At 50.2% G+C, this 23,918-nt stretch overlaps 1 protein-coding gene and 1 long non-coding RNA gene across 2 annotated transcripts in view; both read left to right on the top strand.

Moving 5' to 3' along the window:
- smyd5 (SMYD family member 5) overlaps nucleotides 1-21,162 on the top strand; it is a 38,375-nt gene extending 17,213 nt beyond the window's left edge. The window contains exons 6-12 of the mRNA XM_078555041.1: nucleotides 7,186-7,248; nucleotides 8,151-8,221; nucleotides 9,890-9,996; nucleotides 12,256-12,312; nucleotides 13,162-13,256; nucleotides 15,519-15,589; nucleotides 20,510-21,162. Of these exons, the coding sequence (XP_078411167.1) occupies nucleotides 7,186-7,248; nucleotides 8,151-8,221; nucleotides 9,890-9,996; nucleotides 12,256-12,312; nucleotides 13,162-13,256; nucleotides 15,519-15,589; nucleotides 20,510-20,648 (603 nt within the window). The 3' untranslated portion in view covers nucleotides 20,649-21,162. The remainder of the gene's footprint in view (nucleotides 1-7,185; nucleotides 7,249-8,150; nucleotides 8,222-9,889; nucleotides 9,997-12,255; nucleotides 12,313-13,161; nucleotides 13,257-15,518; nucleotides 15,590-20,509) is intronic.
- A 1,138-nt stretch (nucleotides 21,163-22,300) lies between these two features.
- On the top strand, nucleotides 22,301-22,848 carry LOC144688462 (uncharacterized). The gene is made up of 2 exons (XR_013578419.1): nucleotides 22,301-22,387; nucleotides 22,426-22,848. It is a non-coding gene; the product is annotated as an uncharacterized LOC144688462 (long non-coding RNA).
- The last annotated feature ends 1,070 nt before the right edge of the window (nucleotides 22,849-23,918 follow it).

Consider the following 23,918-nt stretch of genomic DNA (forward strand, 5'->3'; position numbering starts at 1 on the left):
CATCGTCTGAGTGAAGAAGTTTCTCCTCCTCTCAGTCCTAAATGGTCTACCCCGTATCCTGAGACTGTGACCCTATCAGAATTCTACACGTTTCAATGAGATGATCTCTCATTCCTCTAAACTCCAGGGAATACAGGCCTAGTCGACCCAACCTCTCCTCATACGCCAATCCTGCCATCCCAGGTGTCAGACTGTGAACCTTCACTGCACTCCCTCTATGGCAAGTAAGGAGACCAAAACTGCACACAATACTCCAGGTGTGGTCTCACCAAGACCCTGTACAGCTGCTGTAAGAGATCCTTGCTCCTGTACTCAAGTCCTCTCACAATGAAGGTCAACATACCATTTGGCTTCTTAACTGTTTGCTGCACCTGCATGCTTGCTTTCAGTGATTGGTGTACAAGGACACCCAGATCCCTTTGTACATCAACATTTCCCAATCTATCACCATTTAAATAATACTACGCCATTCTGTAATATGTGTGAAGTCATGGACGCTGCCAGTGTCCTAGACGACCACATGTGCAGGAAGTGCTGCCAGCTGCAGAAACTTGGGCTCCGGGTTTCAGAGCTCGAGCGGTGGCTGGAGTCACTGTGGCACATCCGTGAGGCTGAGAGCTATGTGGATAGCACGTTCAGAGAGGTGGTCACACTGCAGCTTGAGGGCCTGGAGACAGAGAGGGAATGGGTGACCACCAGGCTGTCAAAGAGAAGTAGGCAGGAAGTGCAGGGGTCCCCTGGGGTCCCGCTCACAAATCAGTTTTCTGTTTTGGAAGCTGGTGAGGGCGCTGGTTCCTCAGAGGAGTGCAGTCAGAACCAGGTTTGTGGCACCACAAGCGGCTCAGCTGTACAGGAGGGGAGGAAGGGGAAAGGAAGAGCAATAGTGATAAGGGATTCATTGGTTAGGGGAGCAGACAGGCGTTTCTGTAGCTGTAGACGTGACTCCAGGATGGCTGTTGCCTCCCTGGTGCCAGGCTCAAGGGTGTCACAGAGTGGCTGCGGGACATTCTTCTGGGGAAGGGTGATCAGCCACAGGTCGTGGTCCACATTGGTACCAATGACTTAGGTAGGAAGGGGGATGTTGTCCTACAATCAGAATTTAGGGAAGTAGGCAGAAAATGAGCAAGCAGGACCTCTAATGTAGTAATCTCCAGATAGCTCCCAGTGCCATGTGCCAGTGAGTACCGAAATAGGAGGATAAGGCAGATGAATGCGCGACTGGAAAGATGGTGCAGGAGGGAGGGCTTTAGATTCCTGGGACACTGGGACTGGCTCTGGGGGAGATGGCACCTGTACAAGCCGGACAGGTTGCACCTGAACAGAGCCGGGACTGAGTTCCTTGCAGAGCGTTTTTCTAGTGCTGTTGGGAGGGCTTTAAACTAACTCAGTAGGGGTGTGGGAACCAGGAGAGAATATTAGAGAGGAATACCAAGGTGCACAAAATACTGGGAGGGACAGATAGCACTATTGTAGAGAATAGTAAGTTAACAGATGAAGTAGTGGTGAGGGAGAAAGTAACAAAATCTAAATCAGGGTTACTATGCATGTATGTGAATGCAGAGAGTATAGTAAATAAGATTGGGGAGTTACAGGCGCAGATTGCCATGTGGAAATATGATGTTCTGGCGATAACAGAGACCTGGCTCAAGGAAGGGCAGAACTGGGTGTTAAATATTCCCGGGTACAAGGTATTCAGAAGAGATAGGAAAGGAAGGAAAGGAGGAGTAGTGGCGGTATTGGTTAAGGGGAGCATTACAGTGCTGGAGAAAGAGGATGTCCCAGAGGGTTCAAAGAAGGAATCAATTTGGCTAGAGCTAAGGAACAAAAGGGGCAATTACATTGCTCAGTGTGGACTATAGACCACCAACTAGTGAGAAAGAGGTAGAAGAATAAATTGCAGACAGATGCAAGCATTATAGAGTAGTTATAATGGGGGACTTTAATTACCTGAATGTAGACTGGGACAGTGGTAGTGTAAAGGGTGGAGAGGGTCATAAGGTCCTACATTGTGTTCAGGAGAATTTTCTACAGCAGTGTGTGTCCAATCCAACAAGGAAAGACGCTCTGTTGGACCTGGTTCTTGGAAATGAGGTGGGCCAAGTAGATCAAGTGTCAGTGAGGGAACATTTAGAAGACAGTGATCGTTGTATTGTACGTTTTAGGATGATGATAGAAAAGGACAATAGGCAATCCAGAGTAAAAATAATTAACTGGACAGGAACCAACTGCGATGGAGCAAGAACGGACCTGGGCCGGATAGACTGGAACAAAAGATTGGCAGGAAAAACTGTGGCTGAACAATGGGCTACCTCCAAAAAAGAATTGGTTGGGCACAGTCAAGTTTTATCGAAAAGGAAAGGTAGGGCAAACAAATCCAGAGCTCCCCGGATGAAAAAAGGAGATTGAAATTAAGAGAAAAAAGAAGTGTGCTTATGACAGGTGTCAGGTAGAAAATACAATTGAGAACCAAGAGGAATGCAGAAGGTTCAGAGGGGAGGTGAAAAAACATATTAGAAAAGCGAAGAGGGATTATGAGAAAAGACTGGCAGCCAACATAAAGGGGAATCCCAGTCTTCAGTAGGCATATAAATAGTAAAAGGGTGGTAAAAGGAGGAATAGGGCCAATTAAGGACCTGAAAGGCAATTTAGAGATGGACGAAGGGGCCATGGCTGAGGTATTAAATCAATACTTTGCATCCGTCTTTACCAAGGAGGTAGATGCTACCCAGGCCATGGTGACAGACGAGGAAACTTGGTCACTAGAAGGGCTCACAATTGGTAAGGAGGAAATAGACTGTCGGTGCTTAAAGTTGACAAGGCACTGGAACCGGACGAGATGCATCCAAGAATATTGAAGAAAGTGAGAGTGAAAATTGCAGGGGCACTGGCCATAATCTTTCAGTCTTCCCTAGACTCAGGGGAGGTGCCAGAGGACTGGAGAATTGCAAACATTACGCCTTGTTCAAAAAAGGTTGTAAGGATTAGCCCAGCAATTACAGACCAGTCAGTTTAACTTCAGTGATGGGCAAGATTCTAGAAACAATTATTCGGGATAGAATTAGTAGTCACATGGAAAAATATGAGTTGATAAGGAAGAGCCAGCATGGATTTCTAAAGGGGAAATCGTGTTTAACTAACTTGCTGGAGGCTTTTGAAGAGGTAACAGAAAAGGTTGATGTGGTGTACATGGACTTTGAAAGGGTATTTAATACAGTGCCACACAACAGACTAGTGAGAAAAGCTATTGTTATTGACTTAAGGTAAGGGGCAGGAGGTTTAGAGGGGAGTTGAGGAAAGGTTTTTTCACCCAGAAGGTCGGGGGTATCTGGAACTCACTGCCTGAGGGGGTGGTAGACACAGGAACCCTCACAACATTTAAGAAGTATTTAGATGAACACTTGAAACACCATAGCATACAGGGCTACGGGCCAAGTGCTGGAAAATGGGATTAGAGTAGAAGGTGCTTGATGACTGGCACGGACACGATGGGCCGAAGGGCCTCTTTCCATGCTGTACAACTCTTATGACTCTATGACCCTTGGAATAAAAGGACAATAGCAACATTGGCTGAAAAATAGGAAGCAGAGAGTGAAGGTCAGTGGATATTTTTCAGACTGGAGGAAGGTTTGTAGTGGTGTTTCCCAGGGGTCGGTATTGGGGCCCTTGCTTTTTCTGATATATATAAATGATCTAGATCTTGGTGTGCAGGGGGCAATTTCAAAGTTTGTGGATGAAACGAAGCTTGGGAGTGTTGTGAACTGCGAGGAGGACGGTGTGGAACTTCAAGAGGGCATAGACAAGTTGGTGGAGTGGGCAGATAGGTGGCAGATGAAGTTCAATGTGGAGAAGTGTGAGGTGATGCATTTAGTAGGAAGAACATGGAGAGACAATATAAAATAAGGGGTGAAATTTTGAAGGGGGTGCAGGAGCAGAAAGACCTGGGTGTATATGTGCATAGATGATTGAAGGTGGCAGGACAGGTGGAGAGAGCAGTTAATAAAGCGTATAGTATCCTGGGCTTTATTAATAGGGGCATAGAGTACAAGAGCAGGGAGGTTATGCTGAATTTAAATAAGACACTGGTTAGGCCTCAGCTGGAATATTGTGTACAGTTCTGGGCACCACATTATAGGAAGGATGTGAACACATTGGAGGGAGTGCAGAAGAGATTTACAAGAATGGTTCCAGGGATGAGAAACTTCAGCTATGAGGATAGATTGGAGAGGCTGGGACTGTTCTCCTTGGAGAGAAGAAATTTGAGAGGAGGCTTGATAGAAGTTTTCAAAATCATGAGGGGGCTGGACAGAGTAGATAGGGAGAAGCTGTTCCTGCTCATAAAAGGATCAAGAACGAGAGGGCACAGATTTAAAGTGATTTGCAAAAGAAGCAAATGTGACGTGAGAAAAAACTTTTCCACACAGCGAGTGGTTCGGGTCTGGAATGCACTGTCTGGAAGTGTGGTGGAGGCAGGTTCAATCGAGGCATTCAAGAGGGTATTGGATGATTATTTGAATAGAAACAATGTGCAGGGGAAAGGGGAAAAGGCAGGGCAATGGCACTAGGTCATAATGCTCATTTGGAGAGCTGGTGCGGACACGATGGGCCGAATGGCCTCCTGTGCCATTAAAATTCTGTGATTCTGTGTTTCCTACCAAAATGGATAACTTCACACTTATCCACATTATACTGCATCTGCCATGTATTTGCCCGCTCACTCACCTTGTCTAAATCACAGAATCACACAGTGTAGAAGAGGTCCTTCGGCCCATCGAGTCTGCACCGACACGTGAGAAACACCTGACCCACCTACCTAATCCCATTTACCAGCACTTGGCCCATAGCCTTGAATGTTATGACGTGCCAAGTGCTCATCCAGGTACTTTTTAAAGGGTGTGAGGCAACCCGCCTCCACCACCCTCCCAGGCGGCGCATTCCAGACCGGCACCACCCTCTGGGTAAAAAAGTTTTTCCTCACATCCCCCCTAAACCTCCTGCCCCTCACCTTGAACTTATGCCCCCTTGTGACTGACCCTTCAACTAAGGGGAACAGCTGCTCCCTATCCACCCTGTCCATGCCCCTCATAATCTTGTACACCTCGATCAGGTCGCCCCTCAGTCTTCTCTGCTCCAACAAAAACAACCCAAGTCTATCCAACCTCTCTTCATAACTTAAATGTTTCATCCCAGGCAACATCCTGGTGAATCTCCTCTGCATCCCCTCCAGTGCAATCACCTTGAAGCCACTTAACATCCTCCTCATTGCTCACATTCCCACCTAGTTTTGTGTCGTATTATTGGAAATATTACTTTTGGTTCCCTCATCCAAATCGGTGAATAGCTGGGGCCCAAGCACAGATCCCAGTGGTACCCCACTAGTCACCACCTCCCATTCCGAAAAAGATCCATTTATACCTACTCTCTGTTTCCTGTCTGCTAACCAATTCTCAATCCATGCCAATATATTACCCCAGTCCCATGTGCTTTAATTTTACACACTAACCTCTTATGTGGGACTTTATCAAAAGCTTTCTGAAAACTCAAATATACCACATCCACTGGTTCTCCCTTATCTATTCCGCTCGTTACATCCTCAAAAAACTCCAGTAGGTTTGTCAAACATGATTTCCCTTTCATAAATCCATGTTGCCTTTGTCTAATCTGGTTGATATTTTCTAAGTGTCCTGTTATCACATCCTTTATAATAGACTTTAGCATTTTCCCTATTATTGATGTTAAGCTAACTGGTCTGTAATTGGTTGTTTTCTCCCTCCTTTTTTAAATGGGGTTACATTTGCCACCCTCCAATCTGCAGGGACTGTTCTTTAATGCTATCCTTCTTTAAACCTTCAACTTCTCAAAGTGCCCTGGTGGGATTTGGACTCGCTTTCTCCCAAGTTCAGATCACTGGATTGCTTGCTAGTCCTTATGCCACAGGATTAATACAGACACGAGTGGCTGTTTCATCCCTATTTCCTCCGATGGGAATCAGAGAATCTTACAGCACGGGGGAGGCCTTTTGGCCCATCGTGCCTGTGCCAGCTCTTGGAAAGTGCTGTCCAATTGATCCCACTCCTAAGTATCCAGAATTTTGTTTTTTTAATCAGCTTATGCCCCCTCCTTCAAAAGATTTCTGTATATGAACCCCGAAGTCTCAATGTTCCTGCAATCCTTTGAATTGTCCCTTTTAGTTTATATTACCTCTCCTCATTCTTCTTTCCAGATCACTGCCAGATAAATCCCTACATTTCTACAATCACACCATCAAATTGTTCATTAACCAGCTAAATTACTGGACCCGGCAACCCACCCAAGGTGTCAATCAGTTCACACATGCCTTTTTCCAGTTTGACCGGGATTGCCTTGTGCCACTGTCACAGGTTACATTCCAGATGAATGTTTCCCATCAGTCACTTGTTGGTGCAGAACTTGAATATTGCTGAAAAATGTTGCTGAAGCTTTTCAGCTTCCACTCATCAGGGCAAAGACAAGAATGCCAAATTTCAAACGATTACAACGGTCTCCACTATAGGTGAAAAAGGATGTTGATTGGTTGACAAGTCAACTCTGATTGGCCAAGGCGTTGCCATGGAGGAAGCAACAGAGAGCTACAGGTGCCCCAAGCGCTCGGGTAATTCAAAAGAGGTGTGAGGCTTGAACATATTCCGTTTGTTTGCAGAGAACAGGGTCCCTGCGTATGAATGTATGCCACTTCCAGCAAGCGTAAATGAGCCACATTACAAGCTTGACCGATTGTCTTAAATTGTTAGTTTAGCTATTGGCGCACTCGGGATTGCTCAGCAAGTGCTGTCCGATCACAGAATCACCTCTAATAGTGGAACGCCAGTCAGTATACATTCTCCAGGAGTTATAAATTGTGATCTTTTGAAATTTGGCATTCTTGCATATGTCCTGAGGAGTGCAAGAAGAGAAGCTTCGGCAACATGTCTCCCATCAGCAATATTTGACATCCTGTTCCTCATTTCGTCCACTCGGACGATTTTTGTTGGAGAATAGCATTAAAGGACATGCAACCAAGGTGAGTAAATTGAGTTCAATTTACGGATTTGCCATGATCTAATTGAATAGCGGGACAGTTTCGAGGGGCTGAATGGCCCATCACCTTTTCCTGCTGTCAGGTCTCTCATCTCCTGGTGGCTGCTTCAGATCTCTCCTGCTCTCTTTCAGGGTCAGTTGGAAACGCTCCGGCAGCTTTTCACCAAAGCTCTCCACGAGGATAGCCTCAACCGGGTAAGCTAGCAATTTTAACCGGGTTAGCACAGCAATGGAACTGCTTTAGCATAACAACGTCATTGGGTGAGTTTAGCGACCTAACCTAACCGGGTAAGCGCAACAAACTAACCGGGTTAACTCACCAGTGCAACTGGGTAAGCTTATCAGCTAAACCAGATTAACACAGCGACTTAATCTTACAGGTAAGCATAGCGAACTAACCGAGTTAACTCAGCGTCCTAACCGGGTAAACACATTAACCTATCTCGCAGATTTACCCCGACCATGTGATTTGACCTCTCTCCTTCTCTCTCTCCCCCCGTTCTCTCTCCCTGCACTCTCCCTCTTCCCCTTTCCCCCTCCCTCTTTTGCCCTCCCTCCCCGCGCCCTTGTTCCCCGTGCCCTCGCCCCTGTGCCCTTGCTCCCTCCCCCCACCCTCCGCCTCCCTTCCCTTTCTCCTCCACCCCTCTCCCCTGCTCCCTACCTCTCACACTCTCTTGCTCTGTCTCTCACTCTCGCTGTGCCTCTCTCTCTTGATCTCACTCGGTCTCTATCCCACCCACTCCCTCGCTCCCTATCACCCGCTTTGTCTCGCTCGCTTTCTCACTTGCTCTCCCTCGCTCTCCTCGCCCTCTCCCTCGCTCTCGCGCCCTCTCTCGCTCTCACGCCCTCTCTCGCCTTCTCTCGTTCATGCGCCCTCTCCCTCGCGCCCTCTCGCTCTCGCATCCTCTCTCACACCTTCTCTCTCTTGTCCTCTCTCGTCCCCCGCGCCTTCCCTCGCTCTCCCTCGCCCGCTCCCTCGCTCTCTCTCACTCGCTCTGTCCTGTTCTCTCTCTCGCACGCTCCTCTCTCGCTCGCGTTCTCGCTCTCTCTCGCTCTCTCTCGCTCTCTCTCTCTCTCTCTCTCTCTTGCACTCGCAGTGGTTCACTCCTGAGGGATTTCGCTCACTCTTCGCTTTGGTCGGAACCAATGGGCAAGGCATCGGGACCAGGTGGGTTGCCTCCCGGTTGGACTGGGCACGAGTGTGCCGGCGGTAATGGTGAATCCCATTCCCCCCGCCGAATACCCTGATCCTTTGCTGTAGTTAATGCTCCATGAGCACTGCTCGACATTATTTAGCTAGTTCCGTGCGTGGGCCCACACAGTGAGTCTTATCCTGCCGTTCACTGCTATGCTCAATCCTGTCCTTGGCTGGCAATGGCAGCTGGGCATGTGTGAGCCGCAACTGATCTTTTCCTGAATCATCTCCCAGCTGAGGTCAGTCATTTCAGCTCATGGTGCACGGACCATCACCTTGCTGTGTGGATTTGGCTATTGAAAAGAAGACTTGCATTTAGAAAGTGCCTTTCCTGACCTCAGATTTCTCCTTCCTGAGGGCAAGTAGGGGTGGGGCAATAAATGCTGCTGTAGCCTGTGAATGAACCAAAGACAGCTTTACAGCCAATGAAGTATTTCTTTTGAAGCATGGTCACTATTGTAATGTTGGAAATGCAGCAACTAGCTTGTGCACAGCAAGATCCCACAGACGACGATGTGATAACGATCATGTCACCTGACCTTTTTTTTTAGTGATGTTGGCCGGGAGATAAATATTGGCCCAGGACACTGGGGAGAACTCTCCTGTTCTCCTTCGAAATAGTGGCCGTGGGATTTTTTTAACAGCCGCCGAAGAGGCCAAGACAGGGCTTTGGTTTAACGTCTCGTCCGAAAGATGGCACCTCCGACAGTTCAGCACTCCCTCACTGCTGCACTGGGAGCGTCAACCGGGGTTATGGGTCCAAGTCACTGGAGCGGGATTGAACCCCCAACCTTATGACTCAGAGGCGCCAGAGTGGTTGGGCGGACATGTCACTAGACTAGCAAGCTGCAGGTTGTGAGTTCTAATCCCCGGGGGGACATATTGTTGAACAAGGAAGACTTTAAAAGCTGGTGTTTAGTGGTAGAAGTCAACCTGATTCACCCGGTCTGGCCTACACGTAACTCCAGTCCCTCACGATCCAGCAGCAATCTAAATCAAGGTGTTTTAGATGATTAAAGGATTTGATGGGGTAGATAGAGAAAGACTATTTCCCCTGGTGAGGGGAGTCCAGAACAAGGGGGCAGAACCTTAAAATTCAGACCAGGCCATTCAGAGAGGATGTCAGGAAGCGTCTCTTTGCATAAGAGGGAGTGGCTATTTGAAATAACTCTCTCCCAAAACAACTGTTGGCGCTTGGGGTCAATTAAAAACGTCAAAACTGAGATTGGTGGGCCATTGTTGGGTAAACGTGTTAAGAGTTACAGAACAAGGTGATAGATGGATGTGACATTACAGATCAGCCATGATCCAATAGAGTTGCAGAACAGGTTCAAGGGGCTGAATGGGCTCCTCCTGTTCTTGTGTAACTGTGGGTGTACCTACACCACATGGACTGCAGCGGTTCAAGAAGGCAGCTCACCACCATCTTCTCAAAAATGGGCAATAATTGCTGGCCCAGCCAGCGACGCCCACACCTCATGAATTAATAAAAAAAAGCTCGAGTGGCTGAATGGCCTCCTCCTGTTCCTGTGTAACAGGCTGGAGGAGCTGAATGGCCTCCTCCTGTTCCTGTGTAACAGGCTCGAAGGGCTGAATGGCCTCCTCCTGTTCTACATCTGATTGTGTTTGATTTCCACACAGCTCCTTGAGTCAGTGGGTACATGGCTGTGATGCACTTCAGCTTCCTGCTCAGGCAAGAGAAGAGCTGGATGGTTTCATTGACCAACTGTACAAAGACATTGAGAAAGGTAGGAATTCTTTGGAAATGTGTCTTTCTGTATATTCTGTGCACGCTTCTATCGAGTGTGATTCTGTTGACTGCGTGCACATGCTTCTGATGAGTGTGTACGTTACTCTAGTTTGTGTGTATATCTGTATGTGTACGTCCAGATAATGTGTGTGTTTCTGTGCCGTGTGTGTGTTTCTGTGCCGTGTGTGTGTGTTTCTGTGCCGTGTGTGTGTTTCTGTGCCGTGTGTGTGTTTCTGTGCCGTGTGTGTGTTTCTGTGCCGTGTGTGTGTGTTTCTGTGCCATGTGTGTTTCTGTGCCATGTGTGTGTTTCTGTGCCGTGTGTGTGTTTCTGTGCCGTGTGTGTGTTTCTGTGCCGTGTGTGTGTGTTTCTGTGCCGTGTGTGTATGTTTCTGTGTCGTGTGTGTGTTTCTGTGCCGTGTGTGTGTGTTTCGGTGCCGTGTGTGTGTGTTTCTGTGCCGTGTGTGTGTGTTTCGGTGCCGTGTGTGTGTGTTTCTGTGCCGTGTGTGTGTGTTTCTGTGCCGTGTGTGTGTTTCTGTGCCGTGTGTGTGTTTCTGTGCCGTGTGTGTGTTTCTGTGCCGTGTGTGTGTTTCTGTGCCGTGTGTGTGTGTTTCTGTGCCATGTGTGTTTCTGTGCCATGTGTGTGTTTCTGTGCCGTGTGTTTCTGTGCCGTGTGTGTGTGTTTCTGTGCCATGTGTGTGTTTCTGTGCCATGTGTGTGTTTCTGTGCCGTGTGTTTCTGTGCCGTGTGTGTGTGTTTCTGTGCCGTGTGTGTGTTTCTGTGCCGTTTGTGTGTGTGTTTCTGTGCCGTGTGTGTGTTTCTGTGCCGTGTGTTTCTGTGCCGTGTGTGTGTGTTTCTGTGCCGTGTGTGTGTGTTTCTGTGCCATGTGTGTGTTTCTGTGCCGTGTGTTTCTGAGCCGTGTGTGTGTGTTTCTGTGCCGTGTGTGTGTTTCTGTGCCATGTGTGTGTTTCTGTGCCGTGTGTTTCTGTGCCGTGTGTGTGTTTCTGTGCCGTGTGTGTCTCTGTGCCGTGTGTGTGTGTTTCTGTGCCGTGTGTGTGTGTTTCTGTGCCGTGTGTGTGTGTTTCTGTGCCGTGTGTGTGTGTGTCTGTGCCGTGTGTGCGTGTTTCTGTGCCGTGTGTGTGTGTTTCTGTGCCGTGTGTGTGTGTTTCTGTGCCGTGTGTGTGTGTTTCTGTGCCGTGTGTGTGTGTTTCTGTGCCGTGTGTGTGTTTCTGTGCCGTGTGTGTGTTTCTGTGCCGTGTGTATGTTTCTGTGCCGTGTGTGCGTGTTTCTGTGCCATGTGTGTATTTCTGTGCCGTGTGCGTGTTTCTGTGCCGTGTGTGTGTTTCTGTGCCGTGTACATGAATTTCCAAATAACATGCATGTGTTTTTATACAGTGTTTGCTGTTCGATGTATCTAAAATCCTGGAACTACCTCCCTAACAGCACTGTGGGTGTACCTACACCACATGGACTGCAGCGGCTCAAGAAGGCAGCTCACCACCACCTTCTCAAGGGCAACTAGGGATGGGCAATAAATGCTGGCCCAGCCGGCGAAGCCCACGTCCTTAGAAATAACTGTATCCAATCTGCCTTTCTCCTTATAAAGGAGCTGAGGCTCTGGGTGTGTAAGATTACATTGAGAAGGGCTGAGCTTGCTTCTGTTGAGCCAGTGCTGCCTCTTTGATAAAGGCTGTTCAATCAGCCCCACTTCCCCTGCTCTTTCCCCATTGCCCTGCAAACCCTTTCCCCTCCCAAGTATTGGCCGAATTTTATCTTGCGAGTTACCATTGAATCTGCTTCCACTGCCCTTTCAGTTAGTGCGTTCCAGATCCCATCGATACACTGCGTAAACACTCCTCATCTCGCTGGTTCACGCTGAATCTCTGCCATCGAGTTACCCACCCTCTTGCCATTGAAAGTTGTTCGTCCTAAATTATTTTATTAATAACCTTCGTAATATTGAACTTCCAAAGAGAACGACTCCAGTTTCTCCAGCCTAGCCTGATACAGTGCAATAGTACAGTGCAGGGGGAGACCGCTCAGCCCCACAAGACTGTACTATCTCTTTTGTAGAGCAGTTCAGTGGGGCCCACTCTCTAGTGCTTCCCCCGTACCCCAGCAATTGTTACCTCGTAACTGAAACCCCTCATCCCCCAGCACCACTTTGTGTGACGGTTCTCAGCTCGGCCAAGCCGAGCAAGCGATGCGTTGTAGGGAGGGGGGAGGAAATCACTGGACTGACAGCTTTGTTAATCCACAGAGAGCGGAGAATTCCTGAACTGCGAGGGATCCGGCCTGTATATCCTGCAAAGCTGCTGTAAGTAACCGGGATCCGGAAAAACATAGTAGGGATACAGATTTACCCTTTACACTTTTACTCTGTATCTAACCCCGTGCTGTACCTGTCCTGGGAGTGTTTGATGGGGACAGTGTAGAGGGAGCTTTACTCTGTATCTAACCCCGTGCTGTACGTGTCCTGGGAGTGTTTGATGGGGACAGTGTAGAGGGAGCTTTACTCTGTATCTAACCCCGTGCTGTACCTGTCCTGGGAGTGTTTGATGGGGACAGTGTAGAGGGAGCTTTACTCTGTATCTAACCCCGTGCTGTACCTGTCCTGGGAGTGTTTGATGGGGACAGTGTAGAGGGAGCTTTACTCTGTGTCTAACCCCGTGCTGTACCTGTCCTGGGAGTGTTTGATGGGGACAGTGTAGAGGGAGCTTTACTCTGTATCTTACCCCGTGCTGTACCTGTCCTGGGAGTGTTTGATGGGGACAGTGTAGAGGGAGCTTTACTCTGTATCTAACCCCGTGCTGTCCCTGTCCTGGGAGTGTTTGATGGGGTCAGTGTAGAGGGAGCTTTACTCTGTATCTAACCCCGTGCTGTACCTGTCCTGGGAGTGTTTGATGGGGTCAGTGTAGAGGGAGCTTTACTCTGTATCTAACCCTGTGCTGTACCTGTCCTGGGAGTGTTTGATGGGGTCAGTGTAGAGGGAGCTTTACTCTGTATCTAACCCTGTGCTGTATCTGTCCTGGGAGTGTTTGATGGGGTCAGTGTAGAGGAAGCTTTATTGAAAGAACTATCTCCTGTTCACTGGCGCAGTTCCTGTTACTGAAGGTGAAAGGTGGGTTTGGGAGGGGCTGTAACCTTTGACCCTTCTCTGTTGTAGGTAACCATAGCTGTGACCCCAACGCTGAGACCTCCTTCCCAGAAAACAACTTCGTCCTCCACCTGACTGCACTCCGAGACATCAAAGCTGGAGAGGTAAGGCCCCAGCGCAGGAACTGCCTGTCTTTTAACGTGTGATGTACACAGCCTCGTGGTTCAAGGTAACTGGACCAAAGTGCCTGGGAATGGTGCTGTGAAGAGTCACACAGACTCGAAACGTTAACTCTGTTTCTCTCTCCGCTGATGCTGCCAGACATACTGAGCTTTTCCAGCATTTTCTGTTTTTATTCCCGGGAATGGTCCGGCTTCTGTATCCGTGCTCTTGTGCTGAAACAGTCTTGGCCAGGGCATGGGGCTGGGAGTTAGAGGCTGAGAGGGAGAGAATAGGGGAGGTCATTAGCGACCCAGTGACCCACTGCTGAAATAGCGTGGAGACCTCTGTTGTTGAATTGCCTGCTGATGCCTCTACTCTCACACAGAATTTTACAGTGCAGAAGGAGGCCATTCGGCCCATTGTGCCTGTGCCGGCTCTTTTTGAAAATGCAATCCAATTAGTCCTGCACTTTCCCCACAGCCCTGTGACATTTCACACAGACACCTCCAGACAGCCCCATCTCCTTTCAAGGTAAAGGTTGTAAAACCTTTACTCATTACTGAGCCCCACCTGACATACGAACATAAGAACAAGGAGCAGGAGGCCATTCAGCCCCTCGAGTCTGCTCCGCCATTTAATAAGATCATGGCTGATTTGATAGTAACCTGAAATCTGCATCCCACCTACCCCCTGATAACCTATCACCCCCTTGCTTACCAAGAATCTATCCACCTCTGCCTTAAAAATAACCAAAGACTCTGCTTCCACCACCTTTTCAGGAAGAGAGTTCCAAAGACTCATGACCCTCTGAGAGAAAAAATTTCACCTCATCTCCATTTTAAATGGACGACCCCTTATTTTTAAACAGTGACCCCCTCGTTCTAGATTCTCCCACAAGAGGAAACATCCTCTCCACATCCACCCTGTCAAGTCCCCTCAGGATCTTATATGTTTCAATCAAGTTGCCTTTTACTCTTCTAAACTCCAGCAGATACAAACCTAGTCTGTCCGACCTTTCCTCATGAGACAACCATAATGACAATCTCTCTCTCTCTCTCTCACTCTCTCTCTCTCTCCGTCTGCTTGGTTCACAGTTTGACTGAGCTCACAGCTACTCTGTACGGGGTAGTGAAGGGGCCAGCAGCCAAGCCCCTGCAATGTGATAACAGCCCGACGATCTGCGTTCAGTGACGTTGGTTGAGGGATAAATATTGACCAGGACATCTTGCCCTTACTCCAGTAGAGGCCATGGTGTGTTTTACATCTACCTGAGAGGGCAGACGGGACCTCGGTTTAACACCTCGCCTGAAAGACAGCACTTCCAACAGTGCAGCACTCTCTCAGTACCGCAGTGGGAGTGTCAGCCTAGATTATGGGCTCAAGTCGCTGGAGCGAGACTCGAACCCATAACCCTCTGACTCCGAGATGAAAGTATGGGAGCGGGACATAGGGTAGCAGTAATGTCACTGGACTAGCAATCCAGAGGCCCAGAACACTAATGTTCTGTGGGCACAGGTTCAAATCCACCCTGGCAGCTGGTCTAATTTAAATTCAATTCATACAAAAAAAAAATTCAATTCCTTCAAAAAAATCTGGAATTGTGAAGCTATTCTCAGTGACGGTGACCATGAAACCCTCATCGACTGTCATAAAAACTCAACTGGTTCACTCACGTCTGCCATCCTTACCTGGTCTGGCCCACATGTGACTTGCAGACTCACAGCAATGTGGTTAAATCTGAACTCCTCTCGAGGGAAGTTAGGGATGGGCAGCAATTGCTGGTCTTACCAGCAACGTCCACACCCCCATGAACGAATAAATAGCCACTGTGCCACAGGATGGATCTTAACCGAATTGGGACCCTACTGAGGGAATGCAGTGCATGTGGGTTAGGTTCCTGCTATCCTCTACCCGCCCATCAGCAGCTGATTCTGCAGGGGTTATCAGCTTGGTTTCTTGGGGTTTATTACCCCCTTTAGTTGATGGATTCTGCTTCCTCACTGCTGGTTAATTCATCTCAAAACTGAGATGGCTGGTGACCTTGCCAGAAACCTAAGGGCTACAGAACCAATGGAGATAAATAGAAGAGGATCTCATTGAACGGCAGAACAGTCTTGAGGGGGCCAAATGGCAATCTCCTGTTCCAATGTAAACAGGCTTGAGGGGCTGAATGGCCTCCCCGTGTTCCTTGGTGTGCGTCAAGGAATGCAGTGGGAGAAAGTGACAGATATGGTATTGATGGCGGACGCATTGTGTGTTGACAGGAGGTGTGCATCACGTACCTGGACTGCTGCCAGCGAGACCGGAGCAAGCACACGCGACACAGGATCCTCAGGTACTGCTCCCCACGTTCTCACTCCTCCCTCTCTCACCCCCACCTTCTCATTCCCCCTTCCCAACTTCTCACGCAACACCCCCCCCTACCCCTCCCTCCCCTCCCCACCCTCACCTTCTCACTCACCCCTCCCCACCCTCTCCTTCTCACTCACCCTCCCCACCCTCTCACTCACCCTCCCCACCCTCTCACTCACCCCTCCACACCATCACCTTCTCACTCACCCCTCCCCACCCTCTCTTTCTCACTCACCCCTCCCCACCCTCTCACTGACCCCTCCCCACCCTCTCCTTCTCACTCACCCCTCCCCACCCTCTCCTTCTCTCACTCACCCCTCCCCACCCTCTCCTTCTCACTCACCCCTCCCCACCCTCACCTTCTCACTCACCCCTCCCCCACACTCCCTTCTTACTCACCCCTCCCACCCTCTCCTTCTCACTCACCCCTCCCCACCCTCTCACTCACCCCTCCCCCTCACTCACCCCTCCCCACCCTCTCCTTCTCACTCACCCCTCCCCACCCTCACCTTCTCACTCACCCCTCCCCACCCTCTCCTTCTTACTCACCCCTCCCCACCCTCTCCTTCTCACTCACCCCTCCCCACCCTCTCACTCACCCCTCCCCACCCTCTCACACACCCCTCCACATCCTCACCTTCTCACTCACCCCTCCCCACCCTCTCCTTCTCACTCACCCCTCCCCACCCTCTCACTCACCCCTCCCCACCCTCTCACTCACCCCTCCCCACCCTCTCCTTCTCACTCACCCCTCCCCACCCTCTCACTCACCCCTCCCCACCCTCACCTTCTCACTCACCCCTCCCCACCCTCTCCTTCTCACTCACCCCTCCCCACCCTCTCCTTCTCACTCACCCCTCCCCACGCTCTCACTCACCCCTCCCCACCCTCACCTTCTCACTCACCCCCTCCCCACCCTCTCCTTCTCACTCACCCCTCCCCACCCTCTCCTTCTCACTCGCCCCTCCCCACCCTCTCCTTCTCACTCACCCCTCCCCACCCTCTCACTCACCCCTCCCCACCCTCTCACTCACCCCTCCCCACCCTCTCCTTCTCACTCACCCCTCCCCACCCTCTCCTTCTTACTCACCCCTCCCCACCCTCTCCTTCTCACTCACCCCTCCCCACCCTCTCACTCACCCCTCCCCACCCTCTCACTCACCCCTCCCCACCCTCAACTTCTCACTCACCCCTCCCCATCCTCTCCTTCTCACTCACCCCTCCCCACCCTCTCACTCACCCCTCCCCACCCTCAACTTCTCACTCACCCCTCCCCATCCTCTCCTTCTCACTCCCCCCTCCCCACCCTCTCCTTCTCACTCCCCCCTCCCCACCCTCTCCTTCTCACTCACCCCTCCCCACCCTCACCTTCTCACTCACCCCTCCCCACCCTCTCACTCACCCCTCCCCACCCTCACCTTCTCACTCACCCCTCCCCACCCTCTCCTTCTCACTCACCCCTCCCCACCCTCTCCTTCTCACTCACCCCTCCCCACCCTCTCCTTCTCACTCACCCCTCCCCACCCTCTCCTTCTCACTCACCCCTCCCCACCCTCTCCTTCTCACTCACCCCTCCCCACCCTCTCCTTCTCACTCCCCCCTCCCCACCCTCTCCTTCTCACTCACCCCTCCCCACCCTCACCTTCTCACTCACCCCTCCCCACCCTCACCTTCTCACTCACCCCTCCCCACCCTCTCCTTCTCACTCACCCCTCCCCACCCTCTCACTCACCCCTCCCCACCCTCACCTTCTCACTCACCCCTCCCCACCCTCTCCTCACTCACCCCTCACCTTCTCACTCACCCCTCCCCACCCTCTCCTTCTCAATCACCCCTCCCCACCCTCTCACTCACCCCTCCCCACCCTCACCTTCTCACTCACCCCTCCCCACCCTCTCCTTCTCACTCACCCCCCTCCACCCTCACCTTCTCACTCACCCCCCTCCACCCTCTCCTTCTCACTCACCCTGCCCCACCCTCCCCTTCTCACTCACCCCTCCCCACCCTCTCCTTCTCACTCACCCCTCCCCACCCTCTCCTTCTCACTCACCCCTCCCCACCCTCTCACTCACCCCTCCCCACCCTCTCACTCACCCCTCCCCACCCTCACCTTCTCACTCACCCCTCCCCACCCTCTCCTTCTCACTCACCCCCTCCACCCTCACCTTCTCACTCACCCCCCTCCACCCTCACCTTCTTACTCAACACAGGGCAGGTTCAGAAACACACTGCTCACAATTAATGGATAATACAGCGGAGGAGGTGACCATTCAGCCCATCTTGCCTGTGCTGACTCATTGAAAGAACTGTTCGAGTAGCCTTTCCCCATTGCCCCGCGATATTCTCTGTGTTCAAATATTTGTCCGATTCACTTTTGAAAGGTATTATTGAATCTACATCCGTCGCCCTTTCAGGCAGCTCATTCCCGATCATCACAACTCAGTATCACAGAATCTTTACAGCGCAGAGGGAGGCCATTCGGCCCATCCAGTCTGCACTGGCTCTCTGAAAGAGCGTTCCACCAAGTCCCACTCCCCTGCCTTATCCCCGTAACCTTGCACATTCTCTCTTTTCAGGTAGCAATCCAATTCCCTTTTGAATACCTCGATCGAACCCGCCTCCACCACCCTCTGAGAGTTTGTTCCAGCCTCCAAACCACCCTCTGGGTGAAAATATTTTTCGTCACGTCACATTTACTCCTTTTGCCAATTATTTTGAATCTGTGCCCTCTAGTTCCTGATGCTCTCTTGAGTGGGAACAGTCTCTCGCTATTTACCCTGTCCATACCCCTCAGGATCTTGAATACCTCTATCAAGTCTCCTCTCAGCCTTCTTTTCTCCAAGGAAAACAGTCCCAACCTCTCCAATCTATCCTCATAGCTACAGTTCTTCATCCCTGGAATCCTTCTTGTGAATCTCCTCTGTACTCTCTCCAATACCTTCACACCGTTCCTCAAGTATGGTGGCCCAGAACTGGACGCTGTACTCCAGATGAGGCCTAACTAGTGTCATAAAGAAGTTCAACATGACCTCCTTACTCTTGTACTCATCGCCCTTATTAATAAAGCCTAAGATACTATATGCTTTATTACCTGCTCTTCAGTGATCTATGTACGTATACACCAAGGTCCCTCTGTTTCTATGCCTCCTTTGGAGTCTCTCCCTTTAGTTTATACTCTCACCATATCTTTCCTGACAAATCACCTCACACTTCTCTGCATTGATCTTCATCTGCCACTTCTCTGCCCAATCCACCAACATGTCTATGTTCTTTTGATGTTCAAGATTATCCCCATCACAGTTGACAACGTTTCCAATCTTCGTATCATCTGCAAATTTTGAAATCATGCCCTGCACTCCAGTCTAGGTCTTTGATATAAATCAGTGGGCGTATAATGAATATCAGTTGATGGCCTATTCCCAGAGATGGGAGACAGAGAAGTCATGGAAGTGGGGAGTCAGCAATGGCTCAGGCGAAGATGACAGAAGGGTGGAAATTTGGAAACAAGGCCAATGAAATTTTCCAGTTCAGGGTGAGAGCAGGAGGCAGCAGTGATATACTCATCGATGTCGCAGAAAAAGAGGTGACTGTACCAATGACTTCATCTCGTTTGTGAGCAGGGCACAGAGAGACTGTTAGGAGCTTTAATTAAATAAGACAGGTTCAGTGAGTGTACAAAAAGGTGGCAGGTGGAGTCATGTGGAATAGTATGAGGTTGTTCACTTTGGAAGGAAGAATAAAGGAACTGAATGTTAAGTGCTGCAAAATTTCTAGCCACACATCTGTGGCATCACAAAGACCACTTATTTCCATGAACAGAACATCACTCAAGTCCACCCTTACTTCAGCTCGGCTGACACACTAGTTCCACTTTGGTGATTTCAAGACTTGACTATTCCGATCTACCATCTTCCATCCGGCAACTACTGGAGATTTACTCTGTTTCTAACCCCGTGCTGTACCTGTCCTGGGAGTGTTTGATGGGGACAGTGTAGAGGGAGCTTTACTCTATATCTAACCCCGTGCTGTACCTGTCCTGGGTGTGTTTGAAGGGGACAGTGTAGAGGGAGCTTTACTCTGTATCTTACCCCGTGCTGACTCTGTTTCTAACCCCGTGCTGTACCTGTCCTGGGAGTGTTTGATGGGGACAGTGTAGAGGGAGCTTTACTCTGTTTCTAACCCCGTGCTGTACCTGTCCTGGGTGTGTTTGAAGGGGACAGTGTAGAGGGAGCTTTACTCTGTATCTAACCCCGTGCTGTACCTGTCCTGGGAGTGTTTGATGGGACAGTGTAGGGGGAGTTTTACTCTGTATCTAACCCCATGCTGTACCTGCCCTGGGAGTGTTTGATGGGGACAGTGTAGAGGGAGCTTTACTCTGTATCTAACCCCGTGCTGTACCTGTCCTGGGAGTGTTTGATGGGGACAGTGTAGAGGGAGCTTTACTCTGTATCTAACCCTGTGCTGTACCTGTCCTGGGAGTGTTTGATGGGGACAGTGTAGAGGGAGTTTTACTCTGTATCTAACCCCATGCTGTACCTGTCCTGGGAGTGTTTGATGGGACAGTGTAGAGGGAGCTTTACTCTGTATCTAACCCCGTGCTGTACCTGTCCTGGGAGAGTTTGATGGGGACAGTGTAGAGGGAGCTTTACTCTGTATCTAACCCCGTGCTGTACCTGTCCTGGGAGTGTTTGATGGGACAGTGTAGGGGGAGTTTTACTCTGTATCTAACCCCATGCTGTACCTGCCCTGGGAGTGTTTGATGGGGACAGTGTAGAGGGAGCTTTACTCTGTATCTAACCCCGTGCTGTACCTGTCCTGGGAATGTTTGATGGGGACAGTGTAGAGGGAGCTTTACTCTGTATCTAACCCTGGACTGTGTCTGAAACCTGTGTTATTTTTGCAGGGAAAATTACCTGTTCATCTGCTCCTGTCCCAAATGCGTGGCTCAGGCTGGAGACCCTGACTTGACCTCAGAGGAAGAAGATGAGATTGAGGCTGACGCGGAGAGCGCTGAACTTGAAGACGAGATGACGGACGTTTAAGGCAGGCGCTGAGTGGGAGGATTCAGCAGGAAGAGGCCTGTTACAGAGCACCTGTGTTCACCAATGCAATAACCACACCTAGGGTCCATTAACAAACACACACACACACACACACACACACACACACAAATCTCTGTACAAAGCACTTAAACTGCAACTCACGGGCAGTCTGGTCAATTAATCACACCAGCTGCTTCGTGTGAGTGAAAAAATAATCGTTGTTTTGGGAAGGGGGTTGTTGGGTGGGGGGAGCAGGACGCTGCACTCCATGAACACTGCCCTCTACCCTCTCCCCACCTTGTCTTGCTAAGGGACTGGCTCCCTTTGCCGATTGTGCTCCTGCCCTCTCCGCGTGGTGAGGGAGGATGAAGGTACTTCGTATCTCCATAGGCCTCCCGCTGATGGCAGCTTTGTGACCTACACAGGCGTAGGAGGTCATGGGCCTGAGTTTGGGTTGGTGGTTGACCATGGATCGAGGCAATGGGCTGGTTGGTGGGTCGGGGATGGGATGTGTGGGGGGGAATTGGGAGATGGATGGGGCAAGGCAGGGGATGGTTGCGGTGGGGGGTGTGCGTGCATAGGGGAGCAGGGAGGTGGAGTTTGAGCTATGGTCAGTCTTTCTATCGTTGTCGAGGGAGGAGTGAATCCACCCAGAAGCTTTGGTTCCTCTGCAGTGCCCCCCCTAGTGGAACAGCCTACCATCAGGGTATCAAACAGGGACTCGCACGTAGAAGAAATGGGGTGAGATTATTATGAGGCATCCAAAACAAGGGATTGGGAGTGAGGATGGAGAGTGTCAACTCACTGAGGATAACAATTGTATTCTATTGTCATGTAATACACAAACTGCTCAGGAGTTTTAAATAGATCAAAAGTGCATTCAGCCCCATTTCAGCTCATGTGAGACACAGAAGCTCTCTTATGTGTCTTGGTGTGTTTCTCTCTGTGCCTGTTTGCTGGTCTCTGTTATCTGTCTCTTTTCCTTGGGGTTTGTGTGTGTATGCTGTCTGTTTGTGTCTCTGTTTTTGTGTGTGTGTGTCTGGGTCTGTGTGTGTGTGTGTGTGTGTGGGGATCTCTGTGTCTATGCATGTCTCGCTGTGTGTATGTTTGTGGGTCCCTATCGGGTCTCTGGGTGTGTGGATGTCTGTGCCCACCTCTGTGTCTGTCCCACTGTCTGCCTTGGGAATGAGGTAGGGACATCCACTGACTGGGTCAAAGGCATGATCTTTTTAATTCTCCATATGTTTGAGAGGCTTCTCCTGAGGTGTGTGTCTGTCAGTCTGCCCTGGGGAGTGCTATCATCTGCATGGTCTGTGGTCCTCAGAGGCCCAGAGCCCGGATCATTCTTTACTTGTTACCATATTCGTGGCCCCTCTATCGCGCCCTCCCCCCCAGGAGGCTATAGAATCAGACGCTGGGTATGAAGAGACAAATCTATTGACATGACTGGTTTACGTAAGGAAATAGGCCATTCAACCCATCTGGTCCGTGCTGGTATTTATGCTCCAGAAGCCTTTTCCCAAGTTCTCTTCATCTCACCCTAATCAGCATAACCCTAAGGTACATGGTTAGTCTGGGATGGATCTGGCTCCTCGGAGGACAAGAGCAAGTGGGAAGCCGTGTCCGGCGTCGTGTTGTTCAAACTGCATGGAGTAGGGGGTGAAGGGTGCGGCACGGTTTGAGCTGCAATTGTGCTCAGGAGCCCTGCAGTGGAGGCCTGGGGGAGAGCAGGAATGGGGGTGGCGGAGGCGGTGTGTTCTGGTCCTGGGGAGAGCAGGAACGGTGGGGCCAGAGGCGCAGTGTGTTCTGGTCCTGGGGAGAGCGGGCGTTTGGACTATTAGGACAGAATCCAGCCAGTTTCCCCCCCCCCCAGGGTCGAATATGCTGCTGGCACCCCGCGTGAGACGAGTGGGAACTTGTGTGGGTAGTGGTGTTGAGGCACCTATACCTCAGCGACCAACATGAGCCTTGTGAAGACGATGGTGGGGAGGGGATTTGGTGGAAATTTTTTATGTTGCGTATAATCTAGAGAGAAACTCTATATAAATACTTAGCTTTAGGATAGGTTGTAGCTTTCAGTCAGACTGTACTTGGGTCAGCGAAACATTAGCTGCCGATTAAATCATTGCAGCCTCTCAAACTCAAAGCACTGAGGTATGATCTACTTGCACGTGTTCAATAAAAGGTTTGGAAAACATGATTAAGTCTGGAGTCTCTCTCTCTCTCGAGTCTTGTCTTCGTTCCGTCTCCTGCTGTTGGCCAGATGTTCAGCGGTGAGTGGAGACACACACAATTCCCACAGCAGCCCGCAGTCCCCCCTCTCTCAATCGCTCATTGGGCGAGTGTTTCATTCACTGTCAGGGGTGTGAGCATCACTGGTAAGGCTGGAGTATACTGTCCATCCCTAGTTACCCCTGGTGAAGGGGAAGTGAGCTGCCTCCTTGAAGTGCCACAGGCTTGATCAAAACCGAGTGGCTTGCTTGGTTGCTACAGAGGGCGGTTAAGCATCGACCACGCTGGGGTGGGCCTGGAGTCAGCGATCAGCCCGGACCAGGTAAGGAGAGCGGATTTCCTTCCCTAAAGGGAGGGGCTTTTTTACTCCTCCTCTGACAAAGGGGGACGTCTTCTCCCACTCACCCCCCACAGGGTTAACTGCCTCAATTTGCAGACATTTAAATTCAATTAATAAATGTGGAATATAAAGCAACTTTCAGTAATAGTGACCATGAAATTGTCATCAAAACCCACCTGGTTCACTAATGTCCTTTAGAGAAGGAAATCTGCCCTGGTCTGATCTCTTGTGACTCCAGACCCACCGCAATGTGGTTGACTCTTAAATGCCCTCTGAAATGGTCCAGTAATCCACTCAGTTCAAGGGCAATTAGGGATGGGCAACAAATGTCAGCCTTGTCAGTGATGCCCACACCCCACGAAAGATGAATCCCAATGAAAAGTGGTCCATGTCCAAATGCAGCAAGACCTAGACAAGTAACATTCACGCCACACAAGTGCCAGACAATGACCATCTCCAACAAAAGACAATCCAACCATTGCCCCTTGATATTCAATGGCATTACCATCACTGAATCGCCCACTATCAACATCCTGGGGTTACCATTGACCAGAAACTGAACTGGACTAGCCATATAAATACTGTGGCTACAAGACCAGGTCAGAGGCTAGGAATCCTGCGACAAGTAACTCACCTCCTGACTCTCCAAAGTCTGTCCACCATCTACAAGGCACAAGTCAGGAGTGTGATGGAATACT

The sequence above is a fragment of the Cetorhinus maximus genome, chromosome 1 (genome assembly GCF_964194155.1).
Source record: "Cetorhinus maximus chromosome 1, sCetMax3.hap1.1, whole genome shotgun sequence".
NCBI classification, from domain to species: Eukaryota; Metazoa; Chordata; class Chondrichthyes; order Lamniformes; family Cetorhinidae; genus Cetorhinus; species Cetorhinus maximus.